Below are 21,182 nucleotides of genomic sequence, written 5' to 3' on the forward strand. Positions count from 1 at the left end.
ATTTAAAGCCTTTTCTCACAGCACTTGGTGAACATCTGCAGTGCTTCGTTATATAAAAAGCTGTTTTCAGATGCCCATTGACTGATTGGTAAGCTTCTGTTTTTAGTAATGTTTTAATGCGTGTGTTTCTGTAAACGCGTATAAACTGAATGTATGGAATCATATTACAGCACACACTTAAAATATCCTGTAGTGCATCCTTACTATTAAGATAACATAACAGCGAATGTAATACCGTGTCTACTGCACGACATGTAGAGAAATACACGCCACGTGAGTAACGCGTCCTCGTTTGTAAACAATACATACACGGATATGTGTAACTTACCCACGTGACATGAGTTGGTTAACTCATGTGCTCGATCACAACATTTAAAAGCCTTTATTGTGTGTTTATAAGTGTTTATTGCCGGTTGTCATCACAAGATTTGTGAAGGGATGTCACACTTTGTTTTGTTTTGATATTATCTTGTTTTAGTTTATCTGTTGCTGGAGTTGCACTTAAGTTAGTTAAGAATTACAACATTTGAAAAGCATTTTAAACAACCATGATTTCTATTTTGTTTTTCATTTGTATTGTTTCCGTATTGTTGTCTGCAACTGTACATCTACTATTATACTATTTTCTTCTATATAGCAGGAATGAGATTAAAAAGGTTCAAGAGGAAAGCTTTGTTACATCTACTTGCTCCAACAACAACTTAACTGTCATTCACTCAATAGTGTTCATACCTTGAATGTGTAACAGCAGGATCAGAGATGAGAGTCTGGAGTTCATCATTTTTACTTTAAAGAAATTCACAATTATTCAAACATGCTGAAAATAAAATTTTATTCCAATAATTCAACTTCAGTTAAAAGATTAAACATACATACAGTATATACTGGTGTGGAGTTGTCTGACTTTAAGTTGCAGCAGTGGTGTTTAAGATTTTGTTTAATAAACTGATAACTATAAAAAGCTGTTGATCTCACTTCCTTCCTTTTTCTTACTAAAACCAATCTGAATCACTTGCAACAGCCTTAGGACGGTTCACACATCATGCGATTGCCTGGTCCGAACCCGAGTTAATTTGCTCCCCTCCTCCACCTGCCCCCGATGGATTGTGTTCACATATTATTTTTGTATCAACAAGCTGCAGCCGGCGTGTACTCATGTTGCTTGGCAACCACTGTAAACAAGGAAGTGCCAAAATGCATAGAATTGCTTGCTTGACTTTGGTTCTTATTTTTTTTAAACTTTGGTTTTGTTTTCAAAGAAATAATACAGAAATGCACTTTCGTCTGTCTGCCGCAAATATACTAAAGTCGTTTTGAAAACAACAGGCTGTAAGCCAACGTCAATTTTTGCAGAGGCATTCAGAAATCATCTCTTTGCTTGCAGTTTGTCAATCACGCTTGTCGTCAAGGTAAGTGCACGCATGCACACATAAACGTTTGTTTTGGTATCTTAGTGGGGACATTCCATAGGCTTAATGGTTGTTTACTGTACAAACTGTATATTCTACCCCTTACACTAGCCCTAAACCTACCCATCACAGAAAACATTTGGTCCCCACAACGTAATATAAACCTGACCACACACACACACACACACACAAACGCACGCACACACACACACACACACACACACACACACACACACACACACACACACACACACACACGCACACACACACACACACACTCAGTCTCTCGGAAGACAGCGTTCACATCATCCAAACGTACCGAACTCTGACGTCAATCGAACCCGGGTGTGCACCAAAGTGCTAACGTGAAACCGCCTTTAAACTGTAAATGCAGCTTAACACAAACCGAATGAATAAATTTCTTTATTAGTAAATGTTCAGTAAAAGGAGCTAAACTCTTCGAAAAAATTGAATACAATTTCAGTGTCAAAATAAATATTATACACTTTGTGTTTTTTCAATCCACTGAACAATATTTTGGCCATGTTTAACACACTGACTCATTAACACTAAGATCAATGCCAGAACAGCTAAATTAACCTCACGTAAGAGAAGAATAAAAATCATAACTTACTTAGTTGTGCACATTTACACATAAATTATTTTCATATTGCTGCTCCAAACTCCAGCACAGTTGTTGATGTCAATGTGTTTTACAGCTGCCAGTAACACAAGAAGATCAAGAGGAAGAGGAAATACTCTGGGTGATTCTTAGGTTGATGCTGCCTTTTTTTCTCGCTCCTCCATCCACCAACCCACAACCCAGAAAACTCAAACTCAGTCATGAAGGACATTTCAAAAGTCTAATAGCAGAGCGAGAAGCTGAGGATGGAGGAGTGAGGAGGTTTTCAGAGGAGCACCTGACGCACATATAAATTCACCTCTCTTTTCATCATCATTCATCATTTAATTGTTCTGTCTTAACTTGATTTTAATCGTTGAAGTTAAATTATAATAACAGTAAAACACAACTTTTATGACCACAAACATGTTTTTTTTTAACTTATGTAAGACTCCACCCACTGGTTCAACGAAGGTATCCAATGGCGTGGTGAAGGGATCACGTGTTCTTTACGTCCGTAGCGCTTCTAGAAGAATAATTCCATTTATTTAATTTGTTTCTTTGACCTCTGTGGTTAAATTATAATCTGACTCCAATTTATTAGTTATCAATGTTATTCTGATGCTGATCACAATTTATATTCACTATTATTATATTTTAATTCTCTTAATTATTTAGAATGAATTGCATTCACATAGAGAATATAATGTATCTCTGGAGGTGCTTAAGGCAGTTCCGTACAGCTGGGTGTAGAAGCATTTCTCCTTCTAACTTAAAGTCAGAGGTTTATCCAACCACACTATAAAATAGAAGGATCCATCTATGTGGTGATTGAGTCATTATTACCTCCAATCTACAACGGTGGGTATTTACTCCAATCATATTTTCAGTCGAGGTAATTCCTATTCTACCCCCCTCCAGTATATTTATAAAATATAACAAAAGACTTTAAGACACTTAAATCAATCATTCATCAATCAAAAATATCCACAACTAAAAAGATCAGCACAATGTCAAAATCATACCTGGCAATTAAATACACACAAAGTGGTCTAGGAAGATTCTTGTTAAAGATTTCTTCCAATATTTCTTAAAAGAGCTTCTGGTTACAGAATGGCTCTCAGAATGTTTTGCCAGGCCACCTTTTATACACAGTTTGAGAAAAATCCAGTTTGACCTGTACCAAGTGATACTAAAGAACACCTGGTCAAACTAGTCAGAAGTATCCTGGCAAAAACCCCACCTCTACAAGAAATGCATCTTCTATCCTAAGTTCTAAAACCTTAATCCATCTTATCTTAGACTTATAGGAATGAGACCTTTTTACTCATCGCACCATGACCTTTAAAATAATACTTAACATAAATATAAAATTACAATCTTACCCAGTCGGCATTTCAACGTTGATTCAACGTTGAATCAACGTCAGGAACCAACGTTGAATCAACGTTGGATTACCTTTAGGTTTTGCAAAAAATTTCAACGTTGAAATCACGACGTTGTTTCAACGTCACACTTTCAACATAGGTGAATTATGGTTGATATCATGATGCAATTTCAACCTTCTATTTCCTTGTTGTTTTTAACACTAAATATAGATTTTTACTTTACACTGCAATACTCACTAAATGATTTACTGTAAACGTGTCATTTTTAGTGCAGTTATCATATGAATGCAACTTGCTACGCATAACTTTCAGTACAACCCCATTCATAAAACTTAACACTTAAGGAAGGTAAAGTTTAAATGTGGACAAATAAGATGGCAGGTGCCTACCCTTTCCAAATAAACATGAAAGCAGCTGTTAAAAATATTTTTTATGGATAAAAACACATTCTTTCAAACAGTTAGGTTTCCAGTTAGTAGTGCAGAAGTGGAATTTTCTAAATATAGAATAAAATCATAAAATATGAAACAAAATCATGTTTAAAAGTCATTTTATTAATCTGAATAGAAAAACTTTATTCAAGAAAAACTGCAATTATGAATTTTGTTGTTGGTTTAGTTGACAGTCTTCTTATGGCCACCACCACCCATCTATTCTGGCTCATGCTGTACTTAATACGATGACAGCATCTAAGGAGGGAAAAAAACACAAGATATTTAATTTTCAAAAAATGCTGCATTTTAGCCCATGTACAAAAAAATCTTGTTATTACACATCAGGGCAAGATGCGTTTTCTTTGATAGTCTGACTTGAAACATTGCATAGCCATCTGATGAAAGAACAAAGCTGTTGTGTTTACGAAGATGACAATGAGGTTCAATTAAGATCATCTACAGTGCATTCAGAAATCATACACCTTTCACTTTCAATTTTATGTTGTTGCATGATACTGTAATTGTTTAGATATAATTGTTAAAAACAGAATTTTAGAAACTTTTGCAAATGTATGAAAAAAGAAAACACATCATATTTACATTATACATATTCAGACCCTTTAAAACAACATCTGCAATTTAGCTCAGTTGCCTCCAATTTCTCTTGAGGTTGCTGAGATGTTTCTACACCTTAAAGCGTCCTGATGAACACAAAGATTTTTTAAGGAATGTCTGCAACCAAACTGACCAGAAGCACCATTGACTTACATAGTAGGATAAAAGAATACTATGGTAGTGAATGGTGCTTCTGATCGATTTGGTTACAAATGAGTCCAATACTGAATGCTTAAGTGATATTAACTTTATATTTTCAACACACCCAAATGAGATGCTTAAAGCAAACACTGACAGGTTGCTTTACGTGTGGGTCAAACAGCCTTTTGTGTAGTCCCTTACCAATGAAATCGAAGATGGACTTCAGAACTTCTGGACTGTGTAAGCCTTTAAACTCGCCCAGACCAGCAAGGCATCTTGTTAGCAGACATCCCGACCTGATCAAAAACTTTTGATTAGGAGATGTTATAATCCTATTTTTAATATATGTTTTACAAACTTACCACAGGTGATCTGGCAAAGCGACTTATGAAACAGCATCTTCCCAAATCTCCTCTTCAGGCCTGCATTTGATAAATTTTGGAAAAAGAAAAACATATTTCATTAGTATAGAAATATAAATGTAATCTTGTGGTAAGAAATACAGAAAACTGTGGCCCAAGTACAACTTTTAAAGAAATTAAGAATGTTTAAATATTTTGTCATAAAACAATTCATTACCTTTTAAGGGGGAATGATTTGGGGATCTGGAAAGACACACTACTTCACCTCTCTGTATTTTATCACACGTCTTCAAATTGCATGTTGATCTGCCTACAATTTAAAACACATAATAAAATAAAAACAAGTCATAGCCCCTTTTAAAAAGAAAACATAAATTGTGAAATACAAAACACTGCATCTTAATTATTAGGATTAGTAGAACTTGATTTGGTTACAAAACAAATATTAAATGCATTGTAAGGTTTTAGGGGAGACGCTTCACAAAAAAGAAATGTTAAATTACAGATTTCTATTACAACATGGTATCTTGGTGGTGCATTACCAGGGTAGGTGGTAGCTCATTGACAATTAAAAAAATTATGATTAAAGCCATAATACATAAAGATAAGAACAAATAAATGCTGTCATGTACACCACCACAAAGACCCATTTTTTTCTGTCAATATGAAGCCTCTATAAAACTTGCATCACCATCCACTCTGAACACTGGATTAACTTTTGTCTCTGTATACTGAAAACAAAGGGTTTGAAATATGTAGGCCTACATACTGTAGAAGGAATAGTGGCATACAAAAGAAATTAATTGCTGTGCTGAAAACTAACCATTGTATCCTAAATTAGTTTCTTATATTTTCCTAATGACAATGATAAACCAGTCTTGAGAAAGTAGCAGGTGTTTTTAAAAAGCCACTCTCAATTCTCACCTGTGAAGTTTCTTGTGTTTGTGTGTCATTCTGTTTCTGATCTGACAACCCTTGCTGTCTGTTTCTTGTTCAATCTTGACAAAATATAAAAAAGTAAAATTAGTGCAATATTGGAAGAGAATTATAATGACTTTTATCAGAACATGAATACATACACTTGCATACTGTATTTAAGTAAATATTGTAGAATAGCAGGGTTAACACAACATTACCTGATCCAGATGTAGTGGCTGTTGATGCATGAAAATCTCAGCATTGACAAGATCATCATCACTATTCTAATTTGAAGGGCTCTGATAACGAAGACATTACAAAAGAGTTATAAAAATATACTTAAAACAAGAGCACATTTGTCTAGATAACCAATATTTTCTATTTCCATTAAAACTTGCTAACTATTTAACAAGTAAGCAAAATTACACCATTACAATGTATTTCAATTCGAATAGAACATGCCAACTTACACGACATGATATTTTCGTACAAAGGAGTTAACTTAAGTGTTTCATGCCGCTTAAAATCATGGATACTGCGCGAATGACCGCAGGTGCGATCATAAGCGTAACATGTAATTGACTCATTGCCATGGAAACATGAGGGTCACGTCGACTATCTTGTCCCTTTTAATTTTATAACAGCATTTATACACATTACCCCATCGAGAAAACCTCAGCATGATTAATATTGGATTCGACGCCCATGTTCACGTCATCACGTTATCAATAAGTTTGGATTAATGCCATTAACACGAACTGCTATACGTATCCGTTATTGCGAATTCGTGAGCCATAAAACACCAACATCTCATCTAAGTTTTAACACTTTATCAGTAATATGAATTTGAGAAACTAAGCAGCTTAACACTGACCGCACCGCACTCGAGCTGCTCCTCCTTACAAAAGGCTGATAGGTGTCTCTGTGGCGCCTGTAAGACCTCTCGGATATAAGTTACGCTGACTGAACTACGAAATCAACACTTTTTCACCGAAGTTGTCCAAAAAAGCCCTTAAAATTATAACTAGTTGCTTTTCTGAAGCAAAAACAACCAAGTGGTTAAGTTGATAAAAACACACCTCATATTAATTTATTAATATTCATAATAACGAAGTCCAAATTCGGCGGGAACATCCCGTGGACTAGCAAATTAACTACTATAACAAATACATTCACAACTAACAGAAAAAAAACCGATTTGGCATCGTGCTTTTTTGTCATACCACTTTGTATATGTGAATAAAATAACGTTATGCGTTTACATTGACTTTATATTTCCTTACCTCTTCTTTCTCTGAAGCATTTTCTTGTGTGATACGCAAGATCTCGCAGACAGCCGTTAAAACAGTCCAGTCTCGTGTAATCTCGCGAGATCACCTCGCTACCTGTATATTCAATTATTTGTTAATTTTTTTATAATGTCATCAATTTTATTAAATGAGTTTTTAAATTTTTTTCTGAATGATTCACATATTATAAAACATTATTTTATTGTCTCTCTGCAACCATTTACTTCACTGTTGTTTCAACGTTGAATCAACATTGAACAAACAACTGACGTTATTTCAACCAAATTTCAACGTTGATTTTTAAGCATTTTATTAACCTTTTTCAACCGTTTACCACTCACCGTTGTTTCAACGTTGTTTCAACGTTGAACAAACAACTGACCTAATTTCAACCAAATTTCAACGTTGAAGGTCGGTCATATGCCCGCTGGGTAGAACCACATAATATGTATACATTACATCATATATTTCAGCAGATACTCAGTGATGTGAGCCTGAAGGCTATGCAAAAGCCTTTGTGATGAAGAGAAAAGGAGCACCAAGAGTTTCATGTCATGTCTGTAACCAGTTCAACCTGAGGGTCAAATTTGAGTTAACAACACCACCTGAGGTTTAATCGTTTTACAATGTCTCTTCATAAATAAACTTAAAGTTGATTATTTATCATCCAGTATTACATTTAAAATATTTAATATATTCACATTACATATTGTGGCAGCGGTGGTTTGTGAAGTTCTCACTTTAAGTCTAGGTTTCTTCCTTATATTTTACTGACGTTGGTGTGAAAAAATACAATAGCCCTTGCTAGCTCTTTTCGCAGGACAGAGTCTAAAACTGAAGAAGTTTTTTTTCCAGTAAATTGTCAGACAGCTTAACCAGTCACGCTTTTGGGTATTTCTGCCTGTATTGGGCCTACACAAATTCAAAAGCTTCCCATTCCCACATGCAGAGGTGCACATACAAAAGTTTGGTATCATTTTACAGGAAACCCCTTGAAATTACATAAAACACTGGTGAAAGTGCTAAACATGATTGTATGTGTTATCAATCCTCTAATAAACACAGAAATGTATTTGAAAGTCTATAGCTCTGGCCCTGAGTGCTCCAGATAGTTTTGTTTGATTCCAGCAAATATCAGCTTTTCTCCATCATAATATATGCAAAAGTTATTCTGTTCCAATTGAAGGGAGGAATAATACAATTTTTGCAGTCAAGATAATGTATAACTCTGGTTCTGTGTGCTCTAGCAGACTGCAGAAGGGTCTGGTTGTTAGCAGACAGTAAACACCCAAAAAAAGAATGAACTCTTTAGCATGTCGCATTCAAAAGTTATTCTCATTTTACTGAAGGGTGTGAAAATAAATTTTTCATATAAAATACTTTGTTTTGTTTTGCACATATAATAAATAACAAGGGATTATTCATGCACACAACCAAAGAAAATGATGTGAATGGACTATTTTTTTTTTAATAGGACCTAAGTTAAAAGTTGGTGTAGCATTTGTGGCCATTTGTGTTATCTGAGGTCATTCACGCTCAAGTTTTATGTAAATTTAAAAAAGACCATTTTTACCTTATTATTATTTATTCAACGATTGTTGGATATGTGATGATACTAGAACAATTAGAGAATTAATAGAGCTTTCATTTGATATATGACTTGCCCATGTTTGTCATATTTTAAAAATATGAAATATGTGAATTTTAAATAATATACAAAATTGTGGGGGGGTGAAAGTGTAAATTAAGTGTAAATAACTTTCTTACAGTAAAATATATCTCAAAGTCATGCATATCTGCAGAAATTCGAGACTCTAAGCTTTCAAACAGTATCTCATATGGGGTCCATTACAGACCATTAAAAATTAAAGGAATATTTTATATTAAGTAATAATAAGTAATTTTGGACCCACTACCGGGTCCGCAGAGTTCCTTAAGAAGGTTAATTGTGTCAGTATTTAAAGAAGCTATTCAATTTTACATTTACTAAACTTTAATTGCTATTATTGCAATCTTGTAAGTAAAACCCTGACTTAAATATGACCTTAACTTAAAAGCCGACAGAACGAGTAACAAGCAGTGTTCGGGGTAACGCATTACAAGTAATGCACATTACGTAATAATATTACTTTTCTGAAGTAACGAGTAAAGTAACGCATTACTTTATAAATGTACACATTAATATTTTAGTTACTTTTAAAAAAAGTAATGCAAGTTACTTTTCAGTTGAATTATTTCAATTTAAAAATAAAATAATATACGGAATTAAACTGAACATATTAACGTATAATTACATACTCTGTGCGCCTGAGCAGGAACAGTTTGAGTCAGAAACAGAGATGGCAGGCCAGAGCTTGACATTTTTGCAATGAAAATATGCAATTTCTGAATGCAGAAATTCTCAGACATAAAACACATGCAAGGCCTGAAAGAGATCAAGTCTTAGCCAAGTAAGAAAAAGTAATGCAAAAGTAACTTAAAAGTAATGTAAGAATGTAATAGAAATTATAATTGTAATTGTTTTATTGGACACCAGCCTTAAGTTTGTGTGTGTGTGCGTATATTTTTCTAAATTTATATTGTTTAATTTGTGTAGCACTCATATGTTGATAAGACTCCCAGGGCCCTATTTTAACGTTCTGAAACGCAAGTGCGAAGCGCAAAGCGCAAGTGACTTTGTGGGCGGATCTTGGGCGCTGTTGCTATTTTCCCGGCGGGAGAAATAACTCTTGCGCCAGGCGCAAATCAATAAGGGGTTGGTCTGAAGTAGGTTCATTATTCATAGGTGTGGTTTGGGCGTTACGTCAAATAAACCAATCAAAACGCTATCCAACATTCCCTTTAAATGCAAGGGCGCAAGTTCCATATCGGGTTGCTATTATTATGACGGATTTACCAGGCGCACGCCAGGAGCGGTTCACAGCCGAGGAGACCGACGTTCTTGTAAGAGCAGTCAAAGACAGAGAAGTTGTTTTGTATGGGGATAGGAGAAACCCGCCCAAATCAGTGTCGGTTAAACAGGCGTGAGAGGAAATAGCCACAGTCTCATCAGCTGGCATCCCCATCGTTGCGCCAAGCGCTACAATGATTAGGGTGACCATACGTGCCATTCTTCCCGGACGCATCCCGTCCAGGATTTTCGCTGTGTAACGGGAGGTGGATCTGCCTCTACACAGATCTGCGTCCACCCTCACCGCTGAAAGGGTTTGGGGGCTTTGAAATCGGACCCAAGAAATGCAAGCAAGGTCCAACCCCAAAGTACATTTACAAATCCAGTTCACATACATTAAGGTTTCTTATGAAAACATTGTAATTATTATTTTACATAAAATAAACGTAATACAGCCACACAACACACTTATGAAAATATTTTAATCTTTATTTGCATGAGAATTTTTTAACGCCTCCACACAATAAATAAAAACTATCACCACAATGCTCACCACAATGATTTCCCTTATCTCATGTGTTAATATTTTTTGTAACAATTTATGATTTGCAAAAATAACTGTTGCATCTGTGTAGATTAGATAAGCAAAGTGTATGCGCGTTGTGCACTCTATACATTATGGTCAAGCATGCGCCCTTAAAATAGCATAATGAACCACGCGCAACGCGCCACTGACTTTAGACTAGTTTTTCTTTGGTCAGTGGTGCAATTGTTTTTTGAAACTGCAAAATAGCATCAGGGATGGTTTGCGCCGCAACACGCCTCCTTTTTTGCACTGAACCGCCCAGGGAGCGCAAGTTCATTACCTAGTTTGCCGATGTGCGTCTGTGGAGGGAAAAACCTGCTGTGCGCCGGTGCAAAATACGAATGATACATGCGTCACTGACAAAGTCAATTGCGCTGGGTGCAAGATAGGGCCCTCAAAGTGTTGTGTTATGTCTCATTAAAGAGAGGGAAGAAAATATCAGTAAGTAGATTGCAGTATCACCCTACACTGACACAAGACTGTCATTATTATGTTAATGTATGTGACATCACTGCATCAATGATGTCACTGCTGAGAGATTTTTGATAGGTGATGATGTCATGGAGAGTTGTGACATCACTCCAATAGTTCAGCTGATCACAGACATGTGCACCACTTGAGTCTAACAATGACAAACACATAGAAAGAGATGATGTTATAAAATATGATCATTAGTTTATTGTATTACAGAAGATTCTCTATATACAGAATTTCTCACCTCTTCATGTTTGTCATCAGTTCTGTTTTTAGATTTTAATTTGTTCATGCTGATGAAAAACCTGTAGGATCAGAATTCACAGTCTTCAAATCTGAATTCATATCAAAATATTCACAGTGTGTTGTGCAGTTTTGAATTTTACTTGATATTCTTACCACATCCACAAAGCTCCTAAAATGAGAAACTGAGGCAGAAACACCAGCAGACAGACTGTGAGATGACCAAACACTGAGATATTTATTGTTTCATTGGATTTGTCCATTGTTTCTGAAAAAAAAAAAACACAAATGTTAGTAGCTCAGTGATGATGTCATAGCTGTGAATAAATCAGAATCAATTACTGATGTTGATTGGCTATTTTATCATTTTGTACTAAAGTGAGATGTATGATGAGATGTTGTGTTACCTCTTACAGTACATGAATACTCTTGTATCTCCTCACTGTTGATTGAGTTCAGGTACAGCTTGTTTAATAATCTCAATCCATCTGTTACCTGTTGTCCATTCTTATACCAGATGTAAGTATGTTTGTTATCCAGAGTGCATTTGGTTGAACAGCTTAATATCACTTTTTCTCCATCTATCACAGGGTTTGGGCTGCTTATCACCTGTGTATCTGAGATTTCATAAAACAGAATTCACATGAAATACTTTTCAGAAGTAGGATTTAAATAGTTTGTCGATAAACTCAACTGGTGGAGCATGACATGAAAAAGCCAAGACTATGGATTTGATTCAGAAAATAAATTGATGAAATGTATACTTTACGAATATAAATGCAAAGATTTAATGTAATATTAATACTTTTCTTAAGACTCAGAAAACATAAATAGAAGAAATCAAGCCTTCACGAAGAGGAGTGTCATCGATCGACTGGGCAAAATATTCAGGTCCACATAGACAAAAATAGACTGCCTATCCAACAGAGACCAACACATGTTTTATTTAATTGTGTATGTGATGTTTAGGACAAATAAAAAATGTAAGTATGTATTATATTCTTTACAGCAGGCATTTACTTAAAAGCATCTGTCAAATGATAAGATCAGATGTCCTCTAATAAATAATGATGTTGTCAGGATCCTGCCAAGAGTCTTGTTTTATGTTTGTATCTAGTTCCTTGGGTTCTGAAAGTCTCATGGTCTATTGTTCTATTCTCATGGTCAACTGTTTTCCCTTGTTACCTTGTTTAGTTTCTCCCTATTTATTTGCCCTTGTGTCTATTGTCCATTGCACGTTCGTTTTGTGCAATTTAAACCTCAAACGTTCAGTGTAAACTTGATGGGAAGAAAAGCAGGTAAATTAAATAAAATATTTTAATTTTAAAACGTGATCATACTGTTTCTAGAATCCAGAACAGAATATTTATCAGCCGTCTGGACACCAAATCAGTAGCATAAATATATTCATTATAAATCTGATCAGTGAATGCAGCTTTACAGAGAGTTCATTATGAGCAGTTACCTGTAACAGTAAGAGTGACTCCAGGATAACCAGAAAATCCATTTGTGTTAGTGATGAACCTGAATGCATATTCACCAGTGTCACTCGTGATGACGTCTTTGATTCTCAGTGTGTTTCCAACATACTCCACACGACCAGAAAATTTACGCTCCTCACGCAAATCTTTGTCTGTAGATGGATTGTTTGGTAAATGCCAGTATGTTTTCTCTACTGTATATCCAGTGGGATGTGAGTATGAAGAGTGAATATCTACTGTTGATCCCACTAAAGCACAAACTCTTCTAGAGGTGTAAGTCACACCCCAACAGCCACTGTTAGAAAGACCTGAAAGAGTCACAAATCACTGCTGTAAAATTCACAATTCATTTAAAACATCTGTATAAATAAACTCATATATAGATAAACACAAGATTGTACACATTCTGATATTAATTTTATAGTCAAAATTAAACTTTTAGCTTTTAGTATAAATATGCAACCTTGTATCACAAAATTATGTACCTATAGTCATGTAATTTTGTGAGTATTTTCCGTGACACTGACAAGTTTATCCGCCTTTTTGCGTGAACATGTCACATATTTCTGTTTACGTGTCACTGTCACGTATTTGTTACTCAACTGTTTTGTCCTATTTTCAAACCATTGTCGCTTAGGCTGTGCTACTGCCATAAAATAAAACATATCTGCAAATTTAACAACAGCTGGACCGAGAAATTTAATTTCTTACAGTGAATCAACACCGGCAATTCCCACACTTTTTGCAAAGTATGTTACACTGATTTTTAGTATCGGACACAGTGGGAAAAATGACGTAACGCAGCACAATAGCCTAAATCATAACGGCACAATGTGGAGGCACAGAGCACAGACATGAAAGAAATAACTAGACAGCGCATTGGTTGCTGGATCGTGGGTCAATGGCGCTGCCATATTAGCAGTGGCAAGTTCTCCATTAATCTTACAGCAACTGTAGGTAAAAATACCTTTGTACTGTACAAACCATCAAACGCCTCAAAAAGAGTCTCGGGGAATTACCTTTTACAAATAGGACTGAACAGTTGTTTCTGGTTGTGTTAGATCATTATAACATTATTTTGATAAAGAGTTGGCAACTGGAAGCAAACGATTAGCTAGAGATATCGCTATTTTAGCTATAAATGTTGAAACTTAATGAGAATTAACAATGTTTATGTTTTTTTTTAAACAATAAAATTGTAACAAGTATTAGCGTTGGGCTATTTTAAATTAACTGTCTGACTGTAGTTTGCTGGTTAGGCTTTCCTTAAATGAAACATATGCGTTATGATGACAAGGGAGCAGGGTAAAAGTGACAAGACCCAGTGAACACGTGGTCTAGTAAAACCAATACTGAGACCACGTGATCCCACAAAAAACATGGGTCTGTCATGATCCTGCCACAAGACTAGATTAAACAAAGGACAAGATGGCAGAATCATGAAAATATGAGGAGGTATTGGGAGGTTGCTGAAAGTAGAGAAGGGTTTTCCTCAAATAAATCCTCACCTAAACATTTTATTGTTAATCATTGTTTTATATACTATAGTATAAGCATGAGATAATTTAGAGCTATACAAACGAATGCAGACAAGCTGTCAAATACGGCTTTGCTGGACTGTGCTAAATGAAACGCTATTTGGTTATTTAAAAGAGGGGAGGTTCTTCTCGATAGTTTCGTTCTGACATTTCGTCATTGTTGGCAAATTGGGGACTTTGTTTGTTAGATTTAGCACTTCTTCAGACCCCTTTAGAAACCAAAAAAAGCGCCTAGCCATAAATCGATCTACTTTTTGGACGAGCTGTATGCATTTTGTTTGCCCAGTACTGTCCCCCGAACACAAGGTTGTGTATAATAGATAGCAAAACTGCTTCATGTTTCAGTTAAAATGACGTCACCACATCAAATGATGCTGCACGTTTCAAAGCACTTCAGTGAGCCTTTAAACTAAATATTAAATGTCACACTTACATACAGAAGAGGATTGAGTGTATTTTCCATACGTGTAGTGAGAGCAGGAATAGCTGTCAGTGCTTCCCCTGGATGGCTCAAATATGTTTGTGCTGTATTTTGAAACCATTCGTCCATTCTTGTACCAGTTGTAATCAGATGTCAGTTTGCAGGAAGAATCACAGCTCAGTTTTACTTCATCTGTAGATTCAGGATTCATCTTCACCTGTAAAACTAAATAATCAAAACCTTACATTAGATGAGAAATGAAAAGAGTTGAACTGAACTGATGAGAATGTAAATGTACCTGTGACTGTTAGATTGACTGTGACTGAGCTGAGATGTTTAACTCCATCCTTCATAATGAACATGAGCTGATATTCTCCACTGTCTCTCTCTATCAGATCTGATATAGTGAGTTGTGATTGGTAGTTTCCAATCCACTGATCCAATCGTCCTGAGTAATCTGAATCTAAAGTCAAATCTTCAGGTTCATCTTTGTTTCTCCAGTTTGTTTTCTGTTTTTGGCTGAACCAGAACACAGTTTTGATGTTGATGTTTGAGTAATCGCACCTCAGTTTCACCTGTGTCCCTCTTACAGCACAAATATTCTGTTTATCACAGTAAACAGTAAAGCTGTTCAATGTGAGGGAGTCTGAAAAAGAAAAAGGCATAATACTGATACTGTACAGTAAACGTAACTGTTTTTTAAAGTAAAGAAAAATCAAGATTTTAATCTTAATAAAACCAACTTCAAGTTAAATATCTTACATTGACATGTTTTAACAGTTATACATATTTAGGTATAATAACCTTTAATAAAATGAAAAAAAAACATGGAATAGCTACCTGACAATCATATATTGCAATTTTGTTATTATTATTAAAAATAATATTATTAGTGCTATCAGCATTTCAGAGGAACAATATTACTGTTCATTCAATCCACTACAACAATTATGGAGAAATAACTTTTAAACAAACAAACCAGAAACAAAAATTGCACTTTATTGTATGGACGCAATTCTCTTATATAGAAATGAGATTAAAAAGGTTCAAGAAGAAAGCTTTGGTACATCTACAGTACTTGCTTCAAAAACAACTAAAACTGTAGTGCACTTAATAGTGTTCATACCTTGAATGTGTAACAGCAGGATCAGAGATGAGAGTCTGGAGTTCATCATTTCACTTTAAAGAAATTCACAATTAGGGGCTGTGTACACCAAAACTTTTACGCCCGCGGCCGGCGCATGTTTTCAATTGTTTCCAATGGTAGCTCGGCGGTTTTCAAATAAGCCAGCAGCTAGCGGGTTTTTTCCGCGCTGAAAACCGGGGCTCGGCGGTTTTTCCGCGCTCGGCGCTGAGCGTCGAGAGTTGAAAGAGATTCAACTTTGGGAGAAAAGCTGCGCTCGTCAATGTCAGTTCTCACACGGCCGCCCAATCACAGTGGAGGAGGGGCGGGACATTACCACAGCAACCAACCGGCTCGCAGCTGAAGTATCACAGCTACCAAAGCGCTCAGCTGAAGAAAGCTGGCCCTCAGCTGAAAAACAGCTGGCATTCGGCGTCCTCAAGGCGTTTTCAGCCGCGTTTAAAAGCTTTGGTGTGTCCAGCCCCTTATTCAAACATGCTGAAAAAAATATGATTATAAAACGGGCAGTTCTGGTTCTTCATTCTGATTGGTTGAAACGCGTTCTAAGCCGTGATAAAATACACCGGTAACCTCATGGTTCAGACCACATTACATAAGTATCACTGCGCCACTGTTACTGCGTATTGATTTATGAAAATAAACACCACAGTCTTTAATCATATTTTTAATTTGTCTACAATTGCACAATTAATAGCGATATCCAGATGAATGTCAATAAATATTGTTGAGTCATCTCGTCGATAAAGAGAAAACGTTGTCTGAGGATTTTATAACTCAAGTTCATACGTCCGCTATTATCCACTGGGTGGCGATCTTGCCCAACTTAAACACTGACGCATTCACTGAAAACACCGTGTAGTACTGTTCATGGCTCCGTCTGAATCTGATCTCTTACTAAAGTTCTTCACAAAAATGGAATTATCTCCGCTTTTAATAAAAAAATTTGAAAGGTGATAAGAGATCAAATGAAGGTAGGATGAAACGTTTTTTTGTTTGTTTTTGTTTCAAAGCGGATGGTCTGTTCTTTCATTTGATATTTTATGTTTATATAAAGCAGATAATTTTCTGGAAGGCATTAAACTAAAACTGGGTGGCAACTTAAAAAAAAAAAAAACGCTGACGGGGAAAGAGTTCAGCATGCTTCCAAGCATATTTGATCATCACTTCAACAGTTGCACGATATAAATGTTAATGTATAAATTAGATGAATGGTGATTTATAAAATAAACACCACAGTCTTAAATCATATTTTCATTGTGTCTTTGCTGTGTCTGTGTTGGTTGGGAACTGCGCTCTGTTTCAGTCACACTTGATTCTGAGGAACTACTTTGTTTGGCGGAAGAGTAATATTTGTACTAATATAATTACAACTTTTTTGGGTTTTATTTTATAAAATCCCGCTAACGTTATGCATATGAAGTAACCGTTTTATAAACGCAATAAACCCCTCGAAGCGTTGGGTTACCAGTGCATTTTATAACAGCTAAGGGGGTTTAGGCACTCCGCTTCGCGTCGTGCCTAACAACGCCCCTTAGCTGTTATAAAATGCACTGGTAACCCACTGCTTCTCGGGGTTTATTGCTTTATTAAGATTAAACACACATACAGTATATACTGGTGTGGAGTTGTCTGACTTGGTTGGAGTTGCAGCAGTGGTTTGTAAGTTTTTCGGTTTAATAAGCTGATAGCTATAAAAAGCTGCTGATCTCAGTTCCTTCCTTTTTCTTATTAAAGCCAACGTGAAACATTTACAACAGTCTTAAACAGTAAAATGCAGTCTAACACAAACCGAGTGAATCAATTTCTTTATTAGTAAATGGTCAATAAAAGGAGCTAAACTCTTAAATATGAAAATATTAAATATTATACACCCCCGTGATATTTCGGCCATGTTTAACACGCTGACTCATAAACACTAAGATCAATGCCAGAACAGCTAAATTAACCTCACGTAAGAGAGGAATAAAAATCATAACATACTTACTGAGTTGTGCACATTTATGCATAAATTATTTTCATATCGCTGCTCCAAACTCCAGCACAGTTGTTGATGTCAATGTGTTTTACAGCAGTGAGCACAAGATCAAAAGTTAGAGAAAATACTTTGGGTGTTTCTCAGATTCATGCTTCCTCTTTTTCTCGCTCCTCCGTCCACCAACCCACAACCCAGAAAACTCAAACTCAGCCATGAAAGACATTTCAAAAGTCTAATAGACTCCTTAAAAGTTTGTAAACATTGCAACGTCTGCAGGTGGGCGGAGCTTAGCTGGAGTCAAAAAGAGGCGCGGATGCAATGTTGACAAGCGTAATCTAGCAAGTTTTAGGATGGATTTAATATAATGACGAGTGGATAACATTACAGAAGCCTACTTTTTTATCCAAGCCTTTTGGAGTTCTTGTATCTTGTTCTCATTGCAAAAAAATTTACCAGGTTTTGGATATTTCCTAGCCAACATATGAATTATTTTCAGGTGGTTTGGGGAATTTTTTCAAGGCTTATTGTCTAATGTACCCAAATAAGCTATTATGTGGCTATTATACAAATTTTTTCAGGATGTTCTTGCAACCCGGTGGCAACTTGTCCATGACCTGGTACTGGGTTGCGATCCGGTGGTTGAGGACCTCTGCTCTAGCTGCCATCAAACAGAGCTTTGATTTGCAGAATCTGTCAAAATGTTTACAACCACCATGAATGCTCTTTCAAGATGAACACGACGCCGCTTTCAGTCCGAAACCACTAGCAATGATCCGACTAGCACACACTTTTATAATTTCTTACCACAATGATCCTATTTAATGTTTACTTAACCAAAGTTTAGCCGTTTTGTAACATTTTAACGTTCGTAAACCTTTGGACAGAAACCACAAACTTTCCCACATTTGTCAAAATCCGTGAAATCCTGTCAACTCTTCCTCCTATGCAGAGCATGCGAGACCTAGACATTCTTATATCTGACTTAAAGGTATAGCGGAAGATTTTCCCGAATTATTTAAAAGAACCGCCCCTCGATATTTTTTAAACAATGCACACGCAACCCTCTCCCTCCTCCCGAGAGGGAACGCCTGTTAAACGCGTGCACGAGACAGAGACAGAGAGAGAGCATGCAGGAGCTCAGTTCTTCTCTTCGCTCTGTTTACAAGTTTCTGTCGGCATGTTTACCGTGTCTGTGCGGTCCGTGACTTGTGCCAGGGCTAGCATCGCTAATCATAGCTTATATCAACTTTTACTAGCAGTGATTTTAAATGGATTTCTCCAAATAGCATGACAAAAATGTACCTTTCCAGTAGAAACTTCGCGTGTGAAGCCCAACCTGTCCTTTTAGCTCACGCCAGCGTGTGAAATAGTCTCCCATAAACACTCTGGTCTTGTTTCTTTCTTTATAGTCCCTTCTCTTCTTGTCATACAATTCGTAGACACTTTTTCTCTTGCGACCCTCAGACATTTTGAAAAAAAAAACACAGCGAGAACGCGAGCTTCAATGAATGGTTGAAACCGTAGCACAACACACATACACGTGAAAGTGCGCATGTGCAGCAAGCGAACCTAGAGGCAAGCACGTACGACAGTTATACGTCAACATATAATCAGAATGATTGACATCTGGGATGACAATAGTCTTGATGATCCACCCGGAAAACGAAAATCATCCGCTATACCTTTAAGAAGCGCTGAAACATCAGGAGATGGAATATTAGCATCAGAATAAAATGTTCAACATTATGATTTTTTGACAGAAACTCTCTTCCCCTGTTTTTTTTTCCGATTTATTAACAATGTGTCATTTAGCAATGCATATCAGAATTTAACCCTCACAAGATGTTTTTATCGTTTTGCTACTGATAGTATTACATGGAAAAATTATATCTCTGTTTCCTTTAGATTCATAGTTAAACATTCGTAACTGTTTGGACAGAAGGAGTTACCAAAGTTAGTGAATTTTTCCATTGCATCGTGGTGGATTTAGAAAATTATACTTTCAGTGTTAGTTATAGTGTTTTGCAGAAGACACACCAATATAAATGTTATGCACCAAAATTCTGGATTTTATTAAAGGAAATGAAAGAAATGACTTAGGAAAAACCCAGGTGCACTGAATGTCTCACCCTGACATCCCCAATTTCTGAGGACGTAAATTAAATAAAGTCGCATTACACAATAATGCCAATGCTTAGTTGTTTCATGTGCACTCGCGAAACTAAACTTTAGATTTTTTTACTCCAATGTCACCATAGGGGCTCTGTATAAACCAAACAGTGAACTAAAAATAAAAAAATATATAAAAAAATTACAACAACTGGGTATTATAAGACCTATATTGTTCATTACATTGAAGGTCAGTATTTATTATTTCAACCCATACTCATGAAATGCGTATAAATAGCACACAGTTGAAAAGTGGAGCAATGCATATGCCAAATTCCAATTTTGCATTTACATTTAGTCATTTAGCAGACGCTTTTGTACAAAGCAGCTTACAAATGAGGTAAACAATAAAAGCAATTATAGCAACACAAGAACAGCAATACATAAGAAATAGTCTCATCAAGTCCAACATAGTATACATAGCCAAGTGTTGGTTATTTATTTTATTTTTAAGAATGTACAGATAAAGAAAAAGGAAAATTGGAGAAAGATTCTTAAAGACAGCTACAGAGTCAGCAGATTGTGTCGCGATCGGCAGATGATTCCACAGTTGTGGAACAGCTCCTGAGAAGGTACCCGATAATGTTTTTCCCTTTATGAGATGGCACCACAAGCCGAGAGGGTACATAAGGCTGTATAAGCAAGTAAAGATAAGGGGGTGCTGAGTCTGCTGACCCAGTGGTGGTTTTAAAGGCCAGGAGCAGAGCTTTAAATTGGATGTGAGCTGCTATAGGAAGCCAGTGAAACTTGACAATGAGAGGAGTGACGTGCGCCCTCTTTGGGTCATAGAAGACCACTCTTGATGCTGCATTCTGAATCATCTGTAGGGGTTTGGTTGTGCAGGCTGAAGGTCCAGCCAGTAGCGCATTGCAATAGTCCAGCCTGGACAGAACAAGAGCTTGGACTAGGACCTTCGTAGCATGCTCATTTTGGAAAGGTCAGGCGGACTTCCGGGCAGTGCTGGCAACATGCTCCGTGAAGCCATGTTTTTAATGACAGAACCCAGGGATGTCATGTATATCGAAAAGAGCAGTGTTCCAAACACGGAGCCTTGTGGCACCCCGGTATTGAGACGTTGGGGTT

General features: G+C 36.4%; 1 protein-coding gene and 1 long non-coding RNA gene across 6 annotated transcripts in view; both read right to left on the reverse strand.

Moving 5' to 3' along the window:
- The window catches only part of LOC135740975 (uncharacterized), a 35,941-nt gene extending 17,855 nt beyond the window's left edge, over positions 1 to 18,086 (reverse strand). Inside the window, exons 1-5 of the mRNA XM_065259575.1 lie at positions 17,940 to 18,086; positions 15,938 to 15,990; positions 15,110 to 15,457; positions 14,824 to 15,036; positions 12,837 to 13,160 (exon numbers count right to left, since the gene is read on the reverse strand). Of these exons, the coding sequence (XP_065115647.1) occupies positions 12,837 to 13,160; positions 14,824 to 15,036; positions 15,110 to 15,457; positions 15,938 to 15,990; positions 17,940 to 17,953 (952 nt within the window). The 5' untranslated portion in view covers positions 17,954 to 18,086. The remainder of the gene's footprint in view (positions 1 to 12,836; positions 13,161 to 14,823; positions 15,037 to 15,109; positions 15,458 to 15,937; positions 15,991 to 17,939) is intronic.
- Positions 3,788 to 7,612, reverse strand: LOC135741219 (uncharacterized). 5 transcript variants are annotated; one of them, XR_010529381.2, is made up of 7 exons: positions 7,173 to 7,612; positions 6,108 to 6,188; positions 5,896 to 5,969; positions 5,189 to 5,281; positions 4,972 to 5,031; positions 4,811 to 4,905; positions 3,788 to 4,108 (listed from the first exon to the last, which is right to left on the reverse strand). It is a non-coding gene; the product is annotated as an uncharacterized lncRNA (long non-coding RNA). The 5 variants fall into 5 exon arrangements; XR_012335957.1 differs by lacking the exon at positions 7,173 to 7,612 and adding an exon at positions 6,764 to 6,803; XR_010529380.2 differs by lacking the exon at positions 7,173 to 7,612 and adding an exon at positions 6,360 to 6,751.
- Positions 18,087 to 21,182: the final 3,096 nt, after the last annotated feature.

This window comes from Paramisgurnus dabryanus, chromosome 24 (assembly GCF_030506205.2).
Source record: "Paramisgurnus dabryanus chromosome 24, PD_genome_1.1, whole genome shotgun sequence".
Taxonomy (NCBI): Eukaryota; Metazoa; Chordata; class Actinopteri; order Cypriniformes; family Cobitidae; genus Paramisgurnus; species Paramisgurnus dabryanus.